Below are 20,514 nucleotides of genomic sequence, written 5' to 3'. Positions count from 1 at the left end.
GGGCCGAGGGACTGGCCAAAACCAACACGCGTCCCGCCAATCAGTCTAACATTAGTAATCTGGTCGTGAAATGTTTTGTAGGGTTTACGGTTTCTTGTTTACAGATGAAAAGGAGGCTGTTACATTAAGTGTTTCGTATGCTGTTTCCGTGTGTCTTTTTAGGTGCTCGATATATCGACGACATTACAGGTTGCGTGCAGCTCGCACCCTTATTCTCTGTGCCATTCTCAAAGAGGGCCGACACAAATCTTACTGCTAAGAATACCCATTTGCCCTGGAGGCTTAGAATTGTGCAATACAGATAGAGAGAGGAAATTATACCCCAAAAATAGCCCCACAGCAATCAGAATCAAAGGTTACTGATGGTAAATGCCTCCTTTTATTTTTACAGCTGTAGTACTTAATAACGGCACCTCTCGCTACAAGCCATGTGGAAGAGCCAGTTGGCCACGTCCAACGATGGCGTTATATGTAATGGCCGGTGGTGGACAGAAGCAAATGGGGTTAGAGCCCCATCCCCTTGATTTTGTGGATTTTTTGGGTCATATGTGTCTTTTGATATTGTTTTCCGTGACAGTGCCAAATATGGGTTAAGTTAATGATGTCAAAGTATGGTAGAGGTGTATATTAATATATTGGAACATGGCTTTGAATTATTTATAAGCAACAATCAGCCCCTCCAGCCTGCTTATAATTAGGAGCATACCCCAGAGAGGGGGTATTGAATTAACACTTTGAACACCAGAGGGGAGAGCAGTACTCACACCTCTGTCCCGTGAAAGGTTAACTGGAACGAGATGGTGTGAAAGTGTCCAGTGTCTTGCGCTGCTTGCTATAGGCCCCGGAGGGCCGCGTTTAACAAACAGATATCTATATACAGAAAAGGATATATTTTATTGGGAAGTGCCTTGCTGACCCATGAAATGTATTAGAGAGACCTTTTGGTTGCGGGCGAATCTCACTATAACGTTTGCTCTGGTAAGGTCATTTTATTTTTATTTTATTTTTGTTTGTTTTTTTTCCTTCTTCTATTGCACTGCAGACCTCCGCTGGCGGTGAAATGGATCCAACCTCATAATGATTTTAAACGTTTCTAGTAACTATACTTGTTATCTGTTCACATCAGAAGCATATACATTTCTCCTGATTACGGTCCAACATGCGGGCCGGTCGGGAGACTTGTCTGATTATGTCAGACCTGAGCAATCTATCGCTTGGATTTCAGAGTAATGGATTGCTGGTGCATACAGTTTAGTAGCTTATTACGCCTTTAATTGGCGGGGTCTAGACACCTGGGAACACTATAGCGTATTATAGTACCTAACCTGCTTTCCTAGGGTTATTCTCCCTTATAGAACATATAAGCTGTCGATAATAAAGTCAATAAAAGGAAATTAATAGAAATAAAAGAACGTTGAATTGCATGGTGGATGACGCCAACCCAACGCGTTTCGCCTGCAAAAAAAAAAAAAAAGGCTGCATTGGCTTGGCATAGTTAACGCCATGGAATTATTTACTTCACCTTCTCACAGTTTAGGGAATATTCCCCAAACCTCAATGCCAGTTTATTTTCAAGTTTTAAGCTACCGCTTCTTTTTTTTTTTTTTTACTTTTTTATTTTCTGCTTAGCACGCGCTTCGCTTATTGTACAGAATCGGCATAACTCGTTGAATTTACACGCCGCTCCGCTTCTGCTGTAAGCTGCTTTTCCGTTTGGGAACCGTAGGGTTAACCTCATCCTCATCCGCGTCTCTTTAGCAGTTATTTTAAGTTTTTTATTAAGAAAAGGGAAGAAAGAGTCAAAAGCCATAAAGATGTATTATATTTATTTTTTAATTTAAAGTTTTTCTTGAATGTGGGTATATAGAACTTTATTTTTATTACTCTCAACGGGATATTTTTAATGTTTATTGTGCAAGTTCTTACATGTGTATTTTTTTTCTTGTATTTTAAGCTGATATGGCGTTTCATTTGCACTATTTTATTTGTATTTTCTTTTAAGTAAATAGGCTTGTTTTTTTTGATGGAGAAGCCACCCGCCACCACTGAAGGGGCCCCTCTGTCTTCATTTGGATTATCCACCTGGGTAATTTAGCCTATGTATAGGTCAACTTTCTAAATAAGCAGACCCTGGGCTACCACTTTAATATCGCAAAGATCCCATTGTAGTGACTGATTAACTAAATGGTTCTCATAACAGTCTTTATAAAAGAAGAGAAGATATTCGGAATGACTGATTCCCATTCTTTGCAATGTATTCCAATATAGTTCTTAAGCATAAGCTGCATGCAAATTAAATATACGTTATGTATAGACATCTAGGGTATCGCAGGGTTCTACAGCCCTAAAATGCCAATAATGTTTATAAAAACTGCAGGAAATGTGTTAATATATAAGAAAAAAAAACAAAAAAACATCTTTTTCTTGCTCAATTATATGAATATGCCGCGAAGCCACATAAAACGTGTCTGTTAAAGGCCACCGCCGTAAAACTGATGAGTCCCAAACCTGACATTTATTCACAGAGCAAAAAAATCTGCCTATAAGATGTGTTAGCATCATATGGTATATTTGGATTACATTTTTTTAATTCTGTATCCCCCTTCCTGATTGGCTGCCAGCTTTAAATAATTTTTAGACCTTCGTAACGCGTTTTATTATTGGTTATGGAAATGGGGAAAAGGAGAAGACTCATGCCAGTTCCCTCTGGGGCATCCTCAAATATTTAACCAAAAATGTGGACTGTTAAAAAAAAAAAAAAATACAGACTTTATTCATGTTCTGTTTAACATCATTTTTTTTATTTTTGTTTTGTTTTGTATAACAAATTTCCGAGCAAAATTTCCGAGCAAAATAGAAAAAATTAATTATTGTAGAAAAAAAAATGTTTTAGGTAGTAAATTCGTAAGTGACAGTGAAATCCTATTGCAGTAAGCTGTGAATTGTCTCGAAGTGCTCTGAGCTGTCTCTTTGTGCGTTTGGCTGTGTTTCCGTTGACTGTGAGTCTGCGCGAGCGTTTCATATGCTTTCTCTTTGTGTGCGTTCCTCTTCCCCCTCTCCACCCGTATCATTGTCGCTCTCGGATATTGTCGCTCTCTCTCTCTCTCTCATTGCGTTTTTAAGTCAAAAGAGAGTGCTCATTGTGTTTCTAATGCTCCCAGCTGTCTCTGTTAACAGGAGTGATGCTATTAAGGACTGCGTTGGCCTAAGGGGCCCCTGAATTGATGAAAGGGAGAGACCTATAGAATGGTCACAGAATCCTCTTGTTTGTCATCAAAATGTATTTTTTCGTTAATGTAAATATATTGCATTTTTCCACGAATTAATTTTATTTCTAGAAGTGGCTCCAATAAATGTCTTCTCTTAGGGCCCGTTGAAAAAGATTCTCCATTGTCTGTTTAAACTTTCCAAGCGGCGGCTTCTCCAAGCAGCTATGATGTCATTAATATGTCATTACCGAAATCGTCCCCCTTTTTAACACATCAGGATATTGCAAATTAAAAATATTCAGTGTTACAATTTTTAAAATCTTGTCTTAGTTTATATTTATGTTTTATCTGATTTCTTTATACCCATACCGGTGATGGGTGATTAGGGGGAAATAATGGTAAAACCCGTACTTCGCTTCTGTCATTATATATTTTAAGATATGTTTTATTTTTTTAACTGTTTTTGTATAAATTCGGCTTTTTCATCAAAATTCGTGTCTGAAGCAATAGCACAGGTGGCCATGCCTTCTCAAAATTGAAGGGTGGAAGAGAAAGTGTGTCGAACGCCAGTGCTCAAGAGCTCTGTGGATACCAGACTCATAATAAGTATTTTTTTGGAGAAGTCTTAAAACAAAAAAATATACATCAACACCTTAGGAGAACTAAATTGTCTACTTAAAGTCTGCGTAGAGTCCGTTGTCCATGTGACGATAGAGGAATGACCCACAACTATCCACACTTTATTTGTTAATGATGAAGGTTGTTGTGAGCTGAAATATGGAACTTCTGGACAATGTCCGCATAACCTTACCCCAAAACGCTGCATTTTCCTTTAAAGCAGAGTAGGTAGCCGCGTAGGAAGCCATATTGTTGGTGGAACGCTAAGAGTCAAAGTCACCTTGAAAAGCCGTCTTGGGTTCTTCCACCTTACTCCTGTCCAGCCCCGATGTCTAAAATATTTCTTGTTTTTTTGTTTTTCGAGGGAAAGAAGAGACATAAACCTAGAGCTTAGGGCTTGGCAGTGACTTTTTGTTTTAGTCTTCTTACAGAATGTGAAATCTTCTTTACTGGTCAACAGATTGACGCTGAAATGTTGGTCGGTCAGATCGTTCCGCTAATCCAGAGTTCATAAAATCAATAAATACCCGAATGAAAATGTTATTTAAGATACAGATTTCTCCAACGGCAGAAAGAAGTCGATGTAATAATAGATAAGGAACTGAAATAGTCATTACTTGTGTCCTTATCTGCATGTCCTCGCCTCTAACCCTTAAAACATATTGGACACTTTCCGTGTTTTTGAATTCATAGAAAGTGTGTTGCCTATAACAAAATAATTGTACTTTGTATCGTTTGAAGTTATTATTTGCTTTATGTCGGGTTTAGAAGCAAGACTTGACAACAGTCGAAACATTTTTGAAGTCCTTTGACGATTCCAATCCGTAGAAACACAGGCTGATCCACAACCCCTTGCCGTACAAATGCCAAATCGACTATTTCCGCTGTTCTCTCTCTATATTTTGTACATGGAATTTGCAATAACTGTTAGCACAGTGATACCCTGCTACGCTGTTGTGTATATGCTGGCTTTTTAACCCCTCTTTCATGCTGTCGTGTTGCCCCTAAAACTCGTAGGCCATGTGTCGCTACAGGAACGTGGCCAATGTGACAGCTGCTGAAGACGAGTGCCTGGTTAATTCATTTTTCTCATAGACTGACATGAACAATATGGTGGGAATAACAGAAATAATTAAAGTCCATATAGATATAGATTTTTTTTAATTTTTTTTTTGTGGAATGTTGCCCCTGAACCGCTGGGCTTAGGGGTGCCGCCAATTGTACGATAAAACGCTGTATTTATATGTATATCTTATGTCGTGTTGATCTGTGTAAATGATCTTTGGAATGTTTTTTTTTTTTATTATTATTATTATTATTTTTTTTGTGCATGGTTAAAAAAAGGATATTTCTCAAAAAAAAAAAGTGAAAACCTGTTGCAAGATGAGATTGTGACAAAAATGTTTCATTAATTTATTTTTCCACATGGGGTGGATGAAAGGGATTTTATTTCCTATATTTTTTCATTTTTATTTAATTTTTTTTTTCTCGGTCTTGCAAAAATAGAATATTGAACTCTGTATGAATGATGTACTTCAAAAAAAAACAAACTTTGAAAATGTGACAAATTGTCTTGTTCAATTTTTTTTCTTTTTTTTTTATCTCACGTAATTTTTCTGTTCAGTTGCAATAAAGCATTCTCAGTGGAATAAGACATTCTAAACATTGGCTTCTATTTCATCGTTCTAACGGATAAAATATAAATACTAACTAAAAAAGAAATTAAATTTAACGGATTGGATAATTTATTATAGCTTAATTATTATATTTTTTTCCTTACTTTTTAACACTTTTCATTACTACACAATTAATATATACCATATTTGCTCGATTATAAGACGAGGTTTTTTCCAGAGCAAATGCTCAGAAAAATACCCCTCGTCTTATAATCGAGGTCGTCTTCTAATCAGACCTCTTTCTGCTGGGGCCAGGCTGCTTACCGGGCTTTGTTTCATTGGTTTATATAGAGTCATCAGATTCTTCATAATGGTTAACGTTTATTAAATTATCCAGAATGACCTTTTTCTCAAGTCTACCAGAAGTATGGAGAGGGTATCTGAATTAAAAAAAAAAAACAAAAAAACCCCGTTTCGTTACGGATGACAAAGACACCATTTTCTTCCAAAATCTTTATTTATAAAACAGTTTTCACACCAATCTGAAGAAAATAGACTAAGACAATTTTTTTTCCCATCGTATAAAGTGCAATTTGTAAAGAACGTTCACTCGGTTATATTTTTAACTACCCAACAGATCGGAAATGGAGAAGTACAGCAATTACTGTACGCCAAACCCAAAATAAGATACAAACATTCCACCTGCAAATAAAATCCAGATAATTACACAAAATTCTTAAATAAAAATGAATGTCGGATTTACCGCACATTTAAATAACGAGATAAGGGATTATGGATCTCTCACCATAGGATGTTTCGACGGACTGCACTTCGTTGATGTGGGCATAGCAGGATTACTTAGCACCTTGTTAATTATCAACTATGGGCTACCTTGGCTCGTTGGAGGAATGCTGCCATTTTCATGTCCCGTGTTGACCCAGAGACCCAACCCCAACCCCAAGCTCTGCTGTGTCAGAACTCAATGGATACAAGAGTTGGATCGCCAAACTCAACGGAGGGGCTTGAGTTATCAGAAAATAGAAACTTCTGTTATTAAAACTCCAAAGTTACAGTTTTCTGAATAGTTTAGGTTAACCCAGCCCTCTTGCCAACAACCAAATTTCATTTTTGGTGATCCTTCAAGTAGATGTTCGGCCACCAGTTATGAGAGGCCAAAGCGAAGTTTGATTTTGGTAAATAGGACCACTTTCAAGTCCCCGGGAGGTAGAAACTTTTAGCGTTTAACTTTTAAATTCAGGTCACCTGAGTTCCAATCAGAGATTGCACGATTCCACTCGTTACGGAGGTTAATGAAGTCGGAGTCAAATGTTCTCAACGTCCAAGCAGTAGAGGACTTCTTTCCTACATCGTCAATATTTATATACCTCCCTTTACAGCCAAAGAGAACGTCCGTGCAGTACAGCTCCCGCAAATAATAACTTACAGAAATAATTAAAAAACAATATTATGCGTACTCGTTGCATTAAGAAAACTTAAATAACAAATAAATAAACAAATAAATACATGATGATAATAATAATAAAATAAATTAAGAAAAAAACAATTGGAAATGTGTTTGCATCTGTTGGTTTCCGAATATTTCACAGCCGATGTTCTAAACCCGGTGAAAGAATTCTAGAACAGCTTTCGATCGACGCACCTTTTTGTGTAGCCATCTCGTAAGGTCCACATAAAAGTGCTTTTGTATCGTAACATCTTGAAGCGGTGATGCGTTCTAGACGACGAAAATCGAACAACCTGGTTTGGCGGGAAGTTGGACAGCCTGTCTCTTAAACCATCGTGTGTTGGTCTCCAGCAGGAGATGACGATAAAGGGTATTCTTGCGTTGGCTACAGGTCGATATCCAGAACGTCGGTTGGCGTGCTAGATCTCTCAATCTCCTCCACAGACTTTGCATCGGATAGCCTGCTTCTTTGAGCTCGTCGAAGACTTTCTTCAAGAGAGACTTCAATTTCTTGCTGACAAATTCTCAGCACGTTCTAAAAGAATGGTTGGGGGGGGGACACGTTATTAGATCTACGAAAACGAGAGTTCTTGGGTTTATTCAACATAGTTTGTGAGTTTCCAAGCTATAGTCGGCCTTCTTTAATACGGTATACAGAAGGCAACCTTGGCTTGCTCAGCCTTGTAAATGTAAAACTAGGTGGTCTTACCGGGTCGCAATGTATGGCGTGCGCGAGGTAGTTGGTGGATGCTGTGCTGGAGAGAGTCATTCCCAAATTCTCGGGTCGTAGCCCCGTTACCGCCGCGGCTATGCTGGCCGCCGCTACCATAGAGGGTGGAAGTGCAATATACTTGCCGTCTGTGGATAAAGAGTAACAGAGACATCAGAAAGCAGAAAATAAAAACGAGGGTGAGGTCAGGTTAGTGTATTTTTTGGGGGGGGGTTCAAAATGGCTGACCGACTAAGCTGTGGGTTTTAGCAAGTGAGTTAAGTGGTAAACTAGGTTTACTTAACTGCTGAAATTTGTGTTCCAAACCTCTTTACCTTCAACAGTCTAGGGCAGCAGAGGACAATTCTACTGCTCAAAGAATGAAGGATCTCCAGATGAAATGGGACTATTCAGATGAGCGATGGGCTCTCCAGTGTGGAAGTAGGACTGCCTTCAAATCATTAGTTTTGAGTAAGCCCTCATGTCTACGGCTGCCAACTTAGCCAACTGCTAAGCTAAACATCTATAGTTGTGCAGATAAAGCCACTCGGTTTAGACGTTTTATAACAATTACTGTTTGGGTTGAAGCCTACGAGAGGAACTCACCGGTGGCGCAGAGCGCAATGAAGGTCTCCGTGTGCTTCCTGACCTGCTCAACTTTCTCCGCAGGGACACCTAGAAGGTCCACGAAGTGGGAGAGGAAATCCCTCGGGGTTACGGCTTCTACGTCCCATTTCAGTTGGTTCAAAACCAACAACTCCATGGCCTACAACGCAAGACCAAGGTGGTGAGATGCAAAACACGTTCTTAATGCCGCTAAGGAGTATAAAACAGAATTATTTATCTTCTTTAGAACTTTACATTTCTTAAAAACTAACAAACAAAAATCAGTAGTTATTAATTTTCTGAATCCGAAGAGTTATTCTACATATTAATTTTCTACGTTTAAATTCATATTTTATTTTCTGTTGTCCGGTGTTGTAGGGTTTGGTGGCGTTTAACGTGAGCGAGCGATCTGTACTCACCCTCAGCTCCTTGTCGGTGAAGCAGTAATCGGAGTACATGCACAGGGTCTCGGTGGTCATCGGCTTGCATTCCCTCAGTTTGGAAGCCAGCAGGAGGCACGCCGAGCCTAAAAGCTGAAGCCGCCGCTTTTCAACCGGCACGAGGGACAAGAATCTGTCCAAAGAGTTAACAGCCAGCGGGAAGACGTCCTCTCCGCACCTCTGGTCCTCGCACACCTGTTAACGAAACCAAAAAAAGGTCAGACACCACTTTTTAGCCAAATAAATCATATTTACAAATTAAAATAAACAATATATGTGTGTGAATTATAAGCTCATCCCATGTGCTGCATGGGGGCAGCCATCTTAACTTCCTGTTCTCAGGGTCTGCACTTCCTGTTAAGTTGCTGATTGTTGTTGATTGGTTGGGGCAGCCTTGGTAAGGGTGGGGTTAGGAGAAACAATGTAAATTTTTATTGAAATCATACTGAAATTGATAAGTTTGCCACCCAAGAAGTAGAGAAGTAACTTTTTCTTTAAAATTGTTTCATTTATTCACTTTAAATAATAAATCCTGTTTTAAATATATTTCTTCTGAACAATCATTATTTTGTAATGTAGAATAAAGTTTTCTGTCTCTGGAGAGAGTATTGCTTTATAAAAGAATGGCTGGTGCGCTAGGATTAATCACCTTTTGGGACCCTGTAAGTTCATGGATCGTGTAGCAGATCTAAGCTGTACTCTGAAAGCCACGGAAGTCTGTTTTTCAGATCTTGACAGCCATAAAATGAGTGCATTGAAGCCTAATGAGGCGCTAAACTTTGTCAATGTGCAAACACATTACCCGGGGTTCTCGCCCCATTAGGGGGCAACCATGGCTTGGCTATTACAGACAACTTCACAACAAAGTTACACTTGAATGTCAGCTTCATGTGCTATGCAAGAAAAACCAGAGAGGTGCATTAAGGGTTAAGCCATTTACTAGCGTCTTCTAGTAATATGAAGATAATTTCTTTTCCAGAATTTTTATTTTGTATGGTTTTTTTTGCACATAGAAATATTTGTTTGACAAATTCAGTAACAAGCATTAAATGGATTTTGGGTAATTTTACAAAATATTTTTTTTTTAAATTAACCCTTTAATGGCATGGGAGTAATTTGGTGTCAGAGATGTGGCACTACAATTTGCATTACTGCATTATGTCACAAGAAACCAAGTACACTTTTGGCAGGTATTAGGAATGTTAATTTAATGGGGGGGTTTTTATTTAAAGAAAATAATGATTACATAATAAATGTTGACTTTTTTCTTTTGCAAGAATGTTTTTTTTGGTTTTTTTTTGCCTAGATTCCGTAATATAATTAAAATTAATGTCAACATCACCCCATATAGGAATTACTAGTACTCCATAGGTGCATGTCCAGAATTTTTGTAAAAAATTATATATATATATATATAAACATATATTTACTAGGTTTGGTATTGTAAGGACCAACATTAGCTAACCAGAATCTGTGGTCAACCACTCCCATCACGCTCATCCAGCAAGGGACATTATATAGAAAGTTCCTGTTGTTATGATTTCTCAACGTCTTAGGGCTTAACTGCCCATAGATGAGATAAGATTTCCTAATTTAAATCCAAACCTGGTTCAACCTAGTGCTGACATCAGGCAATAAATATATTTATAAAAATATATATAAATGGTTTTCTTATTCTAGTTTCAAAACATTCATTTTGCTTTTCAGCTTCTTGAGAAAATAACTTAATTTGAGTAATCACGGTTTATACGTTAGACATGTCATGGTTGCAAATGTATATCTTGTATGCCACCGTCTTAATATCGCCTTCTGTAATGTCCCTTTAAAGGGTTAATGGCGTTTGCCGGGGTTAACGTGAGGGTCCTCACCTCTAGCATCCAGTTGGTGAGCATGCTCCTCATGTACGGATGAAGTTCCTTCTGGACGCGCTGGAAGTATCCGGCACCCGGGATGTATCTGAGCTCTGCCTCCAGCAGGTTTAGCAGCACCTGGTTCTGGAGAAGGACCGGGTCATCGTGGGCTCGGAGTTCTGCCTCCGCTTCCCAGCACACCAGACTGTTTTCCATCCCTGGGTCTTTGCTGCGATGCGGAGTATATTCGCCGGGGATAGATGACCCTTTAAACTTTGTTGCTGTGTCCCTTTAAATTCCTCCCTTATATACTCGCAGAGGTCCCCTCCAAGCCTAGACCCTCCCTCCTCTCTTCATTCATTGGACTGTTCGGCCAATCGCATCTGCTCTTTGCATTAATTAAGGGGTCTTTGAGGGGATACATGCATCACTGGAACCTTGGAGATGTCAATTTTATTAGAATTAAAAAACAGACACGTTCATTTGTATAAACCCCAAAACATAGAATCTGCCGGCAGATCGGCCCCATCCGGCCCCCGTCTAGTCGCCCGTTTTTCCTCCTATAACCTTAATCAGTCGTTGGTCTGGTCTTAGATTCAGGAGCCGTATGTCTATCCCATTCATGTTTAATACCCTCACTGTATTAGCCTCTACCACTTCTGCTGGGAGGCTGCTCCATTTACCTACCACCCTCTCAGTAAATTAAAACTAAAGCCTCTGACCCTCTGGTTTTAGATTATGGCCTCTTGTTCTAACATTTATCCACCTTTGTAATAAACTTTGGGCCAAACTGACCCCATTACGATACATGCTACGCCCCATATCGGGGAGCGATGGCTAGTTCTATGGCTACCTCCGAACAGCTCTGGCAAGCAGCCTGCTTTATAAGTGGCGGGAGGGTTTGGCGTATGAATGTAATAAACCTTCAGAAAGAAATATAAAAGAAAAGAAAAAACAATAAATAAAATCAATCCCCGAAATAAATCTCTGGGCAAAGAATGCTTACAAAGTACTTTATTTCACATACTTCATGGGGGGGCTGTAATATGGGGTATTAAATTGTCCCTTTAATCGTAAGACCCTAAGTTTCCAGTAGGCACTTTGAAACAGAACTTCCACCTTTAAGAAAAAGTTATGTATTTTTTTCTTGGAAAATTCTGTCTGATTCACAACATTTACAGAATGAATGAATGAATGAGCTCATTCATAATCAATGAAGTTACACACAGACAGGGGTCCCGCTGGGTCGCTAACAGAAGCTTCAGGGGGGTCCTGACAGATACAACGTGCCCCCTCCTGTCACCCATGTATGAAGGAGAGAGCCAACATCTTGCCCTGCTGAGCATCGTTGGTCCCCATCTTAGGCCCCTAGGGGCCACACACACGCTGGGTTTGCAGGACTTGACTTGGGGCAGTAATGGGGTTTTTAGTGGGATCCTCTATTTCACTATAAGTGACCTTAAACTTTTCTTTTCACCCTTAAAGTATATTCTGCAGTCCCAAGTAATCACAGCCGGCATCTCGTCTAGATTCAGGAGCCGTAGCCTATCCTGCGTGTTCCCTCGCTGTATTAGCCTCTACCACTTCCGCCGAGAGGCTGTTCCATTTATCTACCACCCTCTCAGTAAAGTAAAACGTCCTTGCATTCCATCTAAGCCTCTGACCTTCTAGTTTTAGATGCCGGCCTCTTGTTATATCTCCCCTCCTTTGAAATAATCACCTCTCCTGTACGTTGTGTATTTAAATGTTTCTATCATATCAATTTCCTGCTTCGGACATAAAAATTTGGGCAGATTTGGTAAAAATAAAAAAGTTTACATATTCAACCCCGCTCGCTCATATCCATATGACATCTGTTACACGCTGACCAGCGGAATTCCTTCACAACCCCAGACCCTATGTATCTCCTGTATCTGAAATGCCGGGAATGCGCAGCCCCCTGATGCCCCCGACCCTCGCACCCCGGGCTACCAGATGGAGGGCCAGGACCTCCATTCACCGGACCCGTCTCCATTTTGTTTTGCTGGAGGATGGAATTGGAAAAAATGACAGGAATAAAGTGTAGAGGAGGCCGTTGTGACGCGAGTGACAGCGGAAGGAGGGACAATGAGCGACACAATGCGTTTCTTCTTCTTGCCCCTTCTCAGCCTTTGTCTGCGGCCGGCTTTACCCCCTCCGGGGCGCATTGTGCCGAAGCTGCTGCCATTCAAAAGTATGCAAAGAAGCTTATGGGAGAGGGAACTAGCTGTATTCATATGAAAAGAAGGGGCGCCCTCATATATCGCTGCCTGTCAGTCAATTTGGGGAGGAAAAATAACAAAACAGAAAACATATTTCAACAAGTTAGTTGTTTTGAGGAGGAAAGGCAGGAAGTGGACTTTTTTTAAATTATTTTTTATCAAGGAAATCGCTTTTCGACAGATTGGCATGCCGGGGACTCTCTGGGTGAAGCGCCGCTTCTACATATCGCCAAAAATAAACTCCGAGTCGTGGGAGCGGCGTTGTCCACCCACTTCCTCTCCAACCACAGAGTTTTACTGCATGTGGGGCTAGCCCCGCCCACAACATCAGCAGGACCGCCCACCAATGGCTACCCACACCCTGAAAAGCGAGGGGGGTCCTGGATGTTCCCGGGTATGGATATTGGTACCTGTCTGAACAATGTTTAGCAGAGCTGCCATTTTATTGTCTCCCCTGGAAGTTTTACCACAACAAACAACATGGCAACAACCTATCAGGGCCTGCTTTTGTGTCACATGACAATTAAGTGATCCTGGCAAGAAAAAAAGTGCTAATGACGCCAGGCATTTAGCGGTATGGGAATGATGTTTCTAACGCTGCTTTTCCAAAGTATTCAATTCAGCAAAACAGGTGGAACAGCAGCTTTAATTTCTAATACAAGCGCAAACTGCCATCTTTGAATTGAACAAGTAACTTAATTTACTCAGCTATTTTTTTTTTAAGCCAAACACCATGATTCCTCTTTACTGAGAATACGTGAGGATGATGGGAATTGTAGTTATGTGGCTGCTCCCCCCAATCTTAAAACCACAGCTAACATCCACTCTGTCAGATTGTCTGTCTTTTTTTTTTTTTTTAATAAAGTTAGGCAAAAAAAAAAACCCACCTCAGGTGAATTTCAGATCCCTGAGGTGATTGTGTTGGCTGTATGTGTACAATCAGTACATACATGTATCCTCTTTATTATTACACGCACATGTATGTATTTTATATCTTTTTCATTCCAAAATATTTACTGTTTGCCATTCTTTTGTTTGTTTATGTTTTGTATATTTTTCATGTTACGTTTTTATATAGAAATAGAAACATGTTACGTTTGTTATGTTTGTATACTTTGGAAATGTAAACTAAAATCTAATTATATAAAAATAATTCTATATATATATATATATATATATATATATATATATATATATATATTGCTAGAAAATGCAGTATAAAATAATTCCTTAACATTCCATTTTATGGACCATTTTACTTTTCTATAAAAGTAATTTAATATATATATATATATATATAATATATAATATATATTTTAAAGGGTTTATTTTATACAATTATCTTTTTAGAAGTAATATATATATGCTGTAAAAGCACCAAAGCTTTTATTATCTAATAATTAATAATATATGCAACTGTTCGAAAGTTTGGGGTCACGCGGGGTCCTTGTTTTTGAAAGAAAAGCTAATTTTGCCCATTAAAATAACATGAGATGGATCAGAAATCCAGCGCAGATGGGGTTAATGTTATAAATGACTATTATAGCAGGAAACGGTTGATCTCTTCATAGGCATACAGAGGCCCTTTATCACTCCCATCACTCCTGTGTTCCAATGGTCCTTTATCACTCCCATCACTCCTGTGTTCCAATGGCCCTTTATCACTCCCATCACTCCTGTGTCCCAATGGCCCTTTATCACTCCCATCACTCCTGTGTCCCAATGGCCCTTTATCACTCCCATCACTCCTGTCTCCCAATGGCACGTTGTGTTCGCTGCTCCAAGTTTAAGTTTAAAAGGCTAATTGATGGTTAGAAACCCTGTTGCGATTATTTTACAGCCAGAAATGTCCTAGTTCTCCATGAAAACAGCTGAGTGACCCCAAACTTTGGAACTGTAGTTTATATAACATAATATCATGATTCATACATAGGCAGAAAAGAGCTATCGATATGGGTCATGATAGAAATGTTTATTCCTATTTCCCAGGAGTACTTACAAAATCCAGAAGATCTTCGCATGGGGTGGACGTGGCGAGCACCTAAGAACCATAGGAATCTATGACCTAATAGACTGGCGGGAAAACTTCAGGGCATGTAAGTACTTAACTTAAGTAAAATGAGCATATTTTTTGTGGTTTTAATGCTAATGAATATGCGCGTGTCAGTAAATCTGCATTTTATTCCATGCGCCTTAAAAAAACTATAATTTCTGACATCACATGCTTTGGATGAGCACATTTCTACCGCTTCTGCCGGGAGGCTGTACCGCTTATCTGCTGCCCCCTCAGACTAGACATTTATACTTTATGATATGGTTTCAAGCCTCATCACAGACAAGATGACCCCACGTTCTAATATTGTGACGGCGATCTGTGGCCAAAAGGTTATGGTTGTTATAATTATTCCCATTTTGTTCTACTTATCTTTTTCTGTAAAGAAAGAAATGGTTAATAGCGGCGGCTACAACGGGGCAGAATTGTTTGTCTAAGAAAAAGTAATGCGGTTTAATTCTGGTGTTGAGGAGTCCTAAATCCGATTAGCGGGACACTAATCCACTAGTGAGTTACTTGATAGTCTTTGTCCCGATGACCCGACCCTATGGAAAGTGGCCATCAAGCGCAGAGGGAAGATAATAGCGGATGTTTGTGCACTAATCATTCCCAAGTGAGCTTTGGCAGGAATAAATCGCACTGTGCGATGGGACTATGTTGTTGAAATACTTATTAAAATACATGTTTTCTTTTTAAATTATATTCAGGATCTAAAAAGCATACCTCCCAACTTCTACCCCCGGAGAACCGTGACTCCGGGGAGCAGAACTTGGGAGGTGGAGTGTCGCGCGAACTGGCCTGCGCACGGTTCTGCTCAGTATGCATCCTCCGGTATCCCGGAGACTGAAATCAGTCGTTGGTCTCGTCTTAGATTCAGGAGCCGTATGTCTATCCCATGCATGTTTAATACCCTCACTGTATTAACGTCTACCACTTATGCTGGGTGGCTGTCCCACTTATCTACTCCACCTCTCAAATATCTGTAACTTCTTTTGGTATACTGAGTCCTGTGTCTGTTGAAATATTACTACTCGGGGTAGCGCTTGAAGAAACATTCCTGTCCTACCATTACTAAATCATTGTATATCAGCTCTTTGACAGCATCCTCATCATAAGACGCTCTTCACGCCTTGTCACCAGATAAGATCTTATCAGAAACACATTGGTATTTAGACGTCACCCCGCAGACCTGAGAGACCGTCTCATTATAGAGCAGTTAAACACTTTCAACCTGTGGAGCATACGGTTGACCTCACCAAATTCCACTAGGAACATATGTCCGCGGCGAACCTCTAGGAACAAACGACCAAGTCAAGCTAAGACCGACGGACGCGGCTGAGCGCTTCCATTGTTCCAAGCAGCCTGATGGGTTACCCCGTATTCATACACATAGTTTAGCAAAAAGGCCCTTTTACTTAGCCCCCCATTGTGTAAGACAGTAGAGGAGGGTAAATGGGTTAAGGCCACAGAGGGAGGGCGGAGGAGTCCATCAGCCATGAATACTAAACGGTTCAGCCTCGCTGGGATCCTGTCCAACCCACCCCTATTGATGCATTATCTCAGGCTAGTGAACTTGAAGTAACTGGAGCCCTGGCGTTCTCTAACCACAGATCAGTGTTTTCACCCATGCCTGAATTCGGATAAATAAATGGACAGCATAGATCTGGGAGTCTGTGGTAGGAATACAGAAGGCGTACGTAGAGAATAAACTCAAACCAGCTCCGCGGGCCCTTTTGCATAATTATTTTTTAAAGGGTTGGGGGACAGGCAGCTGCCGCCTAGGGCCCAGCGCCGCGCACGCGTTCAGGGTGCGGACGGAGGGAGTAAAACTGGGGGAAAAAAAGAACAAATGTAGCAGGTGGTATCATTGTCTATCTCCCGACAATTATCATTTTTCATTGTCAAGGTTCTATACCATTATTTTAGGGGCAGTTGTAGCCTGAAGATTCTATAATGGGGAGAAAAAGGCGCATTATACTTAGGGCTCTTTATTCTCAGTATTCCCTGGACGGTGCTAAACGCCATATTGCTGAAATCGGTCATCATTTGATGTATTTAATACATTCCGCCTAGTTGACCCCGCGTCGGTCCGTGTCCTCGTCACTTTAAGAAGGTCAGCGCAGGGTATAAAAATGTTCTGAACTGTTTGAGGTTTTTTTGCATGTGGCTAAAAGGATTAACAAATGACTCAAGGTCGGGGGCATTTAAGATGAATTTACGCGTCGGCTCCTGACAATGTTTAAAATTGGAAACTTTAAATCGTAAGATCAGTAAAAATTAGCAAAGAAAAGTAATCTCTTTTCCCCGAGAAATAAATGTTACATTTAAAGCACAGTTTACGTGGCCTTATGGAGAGACAAGCGACTGACTACACCGTGGAAAACAAGGGGATTTCTGGCTGTAATATAATCGTAAAAGGGTTTTCTGACCATCAATTAGCCTTTTAACCTTAAACTTGGATCAGCGAACACAACGTGCCATTGGAACACAGGAGTGATGGGAGTGATAAAGGGCCATTGGAACACAGGAGTGGTGGGAGTGATAAAGGGCCATTGGAACACAGGAGTGGTGGGAGTGATAAAGGGCCATTGGAACACAGGAGTGATGGGAGTGATAAAGGGCCATTGGAACCCAGGAGTGATGGGAGTGATAAAGGGCCATTGGAACCCAGGAGTGATGGGAGTGATAAAGAGCCATTGGAACACAGGAGTGATGGGAGTGATAAAGAGCCATTGGAACCCAGGAGTGATGGGAGTGATAAAGGGCCATTGGAACACAGGAGTGATGGGAGTGATAAAGGGCCATTGGAACACAGGAGTGATGGGAGTGATAAAGGGCCATTGGAACACAGGAGTGATGGGAGTGATAAAGGGCCATTGGAACACAGGAGTGATGGGAGTGATAAAGGGCCATTGGAACACAGGAGTGATGGGAGTGATAAAGGGCCATTGGAACACAGGAGTGATGGGAGTGATAAAGGGCCATTGGAACACAGGAGTGATGGGAGTGATAAAGGGCCATTGGAACACAGGAGTGATGGGAGTGATAAAGGGCCATTGGAACACAGGAGTGATGGGAGTGATAAAGGGCCATTGGAACACAGGAGTGATGGGAGTGATAAAGGGCCATTGGAACACAGGAGTGATGGGAGTGATAAAGGGCCATTGGAACACAGGAGTGATGGGAGTGATAAAGGGCCTCTGTACGCCTATGAAGAGATTCCATAAAAAATCATCCGTTTCCAGCTGCAATAGTGATTTACAACATTAACCCCGTCTGCGCTGGATTCCTGATCCATTTCTGAAGCTCTGTCTCTAACAACAAGAAAATGGCATTTGAAATGTTGGGAGCTAAGACGTTAATCTTGTAAAATAAAGTGCATTCTGTGCTGTGATCGGTACCATGGACAGGGAAGTGGATGATCTCAGTAGTTTTGTTGAGTTCACTAACCCTGAACCTGCCGGTAGTTTGATTGATTAGCGGGTGCATCGCTCTAGTAGCCGTACAGCCCTCTCTAAAATCTCCTCTGCACGCAACCTGTAATGCGTCACTTTTAACTGCCTCGAGTACTTTAGAACATATTTGCCAGCATTCATCTAAACTCTTTTTTTTTTAAATTGAAATTTTCTGCATAGTTTAAATATTTGTAATATGCTTTGTGTTAAATTACATTCTTGTAATTTGTGACACTGTTCTTTGCAAACCGAAAGTATACATTCCAGAAGGCGACGGAGAGATTCCAACAATGGGAAATAAAAGAAATAAAGAACTGATGGGTTTTCCTGAATCTACCCGTAGGAGGGATAAGCACTGGGAACGCACACTACTGTTCAAAAGTTTGGGGTCATGTAAACATTTCTTTGTTTTTTTTTTAAAGAAAATAAATTTTTGTCCATTAAAATAACATTAAATGGATCAGAAATCCAGCGCAGACGGGGTTAATGTTGTAAATGACTATTGTAGCTGGAAACGGCATATTTTAATGGAATCTCTTCATCGGCGTACAGAGGCCCTTTATCACTCCCATCACTCCTGCTCACTCCCATCACTCCTGTGTTCCAATGGCCCTTTATCACTCCCATCACTCCTGTGTTCCAATGGCCCTTTATCACTCCCATCACTTCTGTGTTCCAGTGACCCTTTATCACTCCCATCACTCCTGTGTTCCAATGGCACGTTGTGTTTGCCGATCCAAGTTTAAGTTTAGATGGTTAGAAAACCCGTTTGCGATTATGTTACAGACAGAAATTTCCTTGTTTTCCATGAAAACCGCTGAGTGACCCCAAACTTTGTGGATAGCGACTGTAAACACGCGTGCATGTGTAGAGTTGCTATACTGATCCCTGAGAAAAACAGGAATTACTACGTATAGCAGAGCCAAAATATGGTAAATCAATGACGCAAACACTTCTGAGAAAGGGATATCGGTTGTTAAGCCGCAGTGTAATCACGGCGGGACGTTGAGATGTGTGCACCGTGAACGTGTCCCCCATCGTGTTACCCCACTGTCTGTACCCCAAGAGCCTTCAAGAAGAGCCAGGTGGAAACGTAAGATTTCCCGAGGGCACAAAGTGCCACTTCCTGATGTTTTTCGTATATGAGAAGTTTTTTTGCCCGTGTGTTTGTAAAGTTTTTATTCTAGCTAACCCCAGTGTAAAGTTTGGAGTATTTTTTTTGGTGGATCTTCTAACGGAAGTTGTTTTCCCGGAACATCTGAACACTGGAAGTTAAAAGCTGTGCATACGACTCGTTTCCCCCGTACATCAACTTCTACAGCAAGACGCCTACTTATTTCCCATTGAATTTTTTAAAAGTTTTTTTTCTCCGACGCACGCGGCCTGCAAACTTTTACTTGTGAACTAATTGTTGCTTTCCCCATCGCCTGGAGGCAGCTGCGTGTTACTAGTGACCCTTTCACCTTTCTCAGTGTGGCACGTCATGGGTCCGCTCCAAAAAACAGCAGGTGGCAATATTGTTAAACCCCCATTACAACCCCTTTTACAACACGGGGCCGTTGTTTGGGTTCGCTGGGGCATGTGATGCGTGTGAACGTGTTTGTGTTTGTCTACGGTGAAAGTTTGGAGAGATGGTCGGAGGGGATTGCTGGTTATGGTTCATTCTTTCACTAGAAGCAGCGGACCGTCTTTATGGCCACCGGGAGCACGCACTTTTCATTCATCTGTGTCGGGTCTGCTAAAGATATCTTTTTACAAGTCAAGAGGCTCGGGAGAAGCAGAATAGCCTCTAGCGGTCATTTAAACAGGGTCTGTAATCATTGCACCTTTGGACGTTTGTAGATTATGGCTCCTTTTGTGCCTCTACAATGGAACTAAACTGCTCGTTTTAACACGATTGCATTAAGTTTACTGAAAAAGGGAACTTGCGCGTTCCGTGTTATCCGGCATCCAACCTCCTGTCCCTGTGTACAGCCTGTTAGTGTTTGTTTTTTCATTTCACAAATAATTCATAAGATAGTTATCTTTACTATCACACGGTAACCCCCCATGGAAAACATCCTCCTTGAGGATAATCCCCAGCGCTGTATACAATAATATCACCCCTCAGCACTGTGTACAGTAATATAACCCCCCAGCGCTGTGTACAGTAATATAACCCCCCAGCGCTGTATACAGTAATATAACCCCCAGCGCTGTATACAGTAGTATAACCCCCAGTGCTGTATACAGTAATATAACCTCCCAGCACTG

General features: G+C 40.8%; 1 protein-coding gene across 1 annotated transcript; it reads right to left on the bottom strand.

Moving 5' to 3' along the window:
* Positions 1-7,293: 7,293 nt before the first annotated feature.
* LOC149273421 (G1/S-specific cyclin-D1-like) lies at positions 7,294-10,729 on the bottom strand. Its single transcript, XM_089506348.1, has 5 exons — positions 10,532-10,729; positions 8,643-8,858; positions 8,224-8,383; positions 7,618-7,766; positions 7,294-7,443 (listed from the first exon to the last, which is right to left on the bottom strand). The coding sequence occupies exons 1-5, from the start codon at positions 10,727-10,729 to the stop codon at positions 7,294-7,296; spliced, it is 873 nt and encodes a 290-aa protein (XP_089362474.1).
* Between the last annotated feature and the right edge of the window lie 9,785 nt (positions 10,730-20,514).

Source organism: Sceloporus occidentalis, unplaced genomic scaffold (assembly GCF_023333645.1).
Source record: "Sceloporus occidentalis isolate IW3139 unplaced genomic scaffold, rSceOcc1.0.p SCAF_377, whole genome shotgun sequence".
Lineage (NCBI taxonomy): Eukaryota > Metazoa > Chordata > Lepidosauria > Squamata > Phrynosomatidae > Sceloporus > Sceloporus occidentalis.
The sequence above is the reverse complement of the archived record's forward strand: the minus strand, read 5'-3'. Positions and strand labels throughout refer to the sequence as shown.

Excerpts from the sequence above, each read along its gene's own strand:
- LOC149273421 (XM_089506348.1), bottom strand. The coding sequence starts at position 10,729 with ATGGAAAACAGTCTGGTGTGCTGGGAAGCGGAGGCAGAACTCCGAGCC. Across the intron at positions 8,859-10,531 it reads TCACCAACTGGATGCTAGAG|GTGTGCGAGGACCAGAGGTG; the intron begins GTGAGGACCCTC and ends TTTCGTTAACAG. Across the intron at positions 7,444-7,617 it reads ACGCCATACATTGCGACCCG|AACGTGCTGAGAATTTGTCA; the intron begins GTAAGACCACCT and ends CCATTCTTTTAG.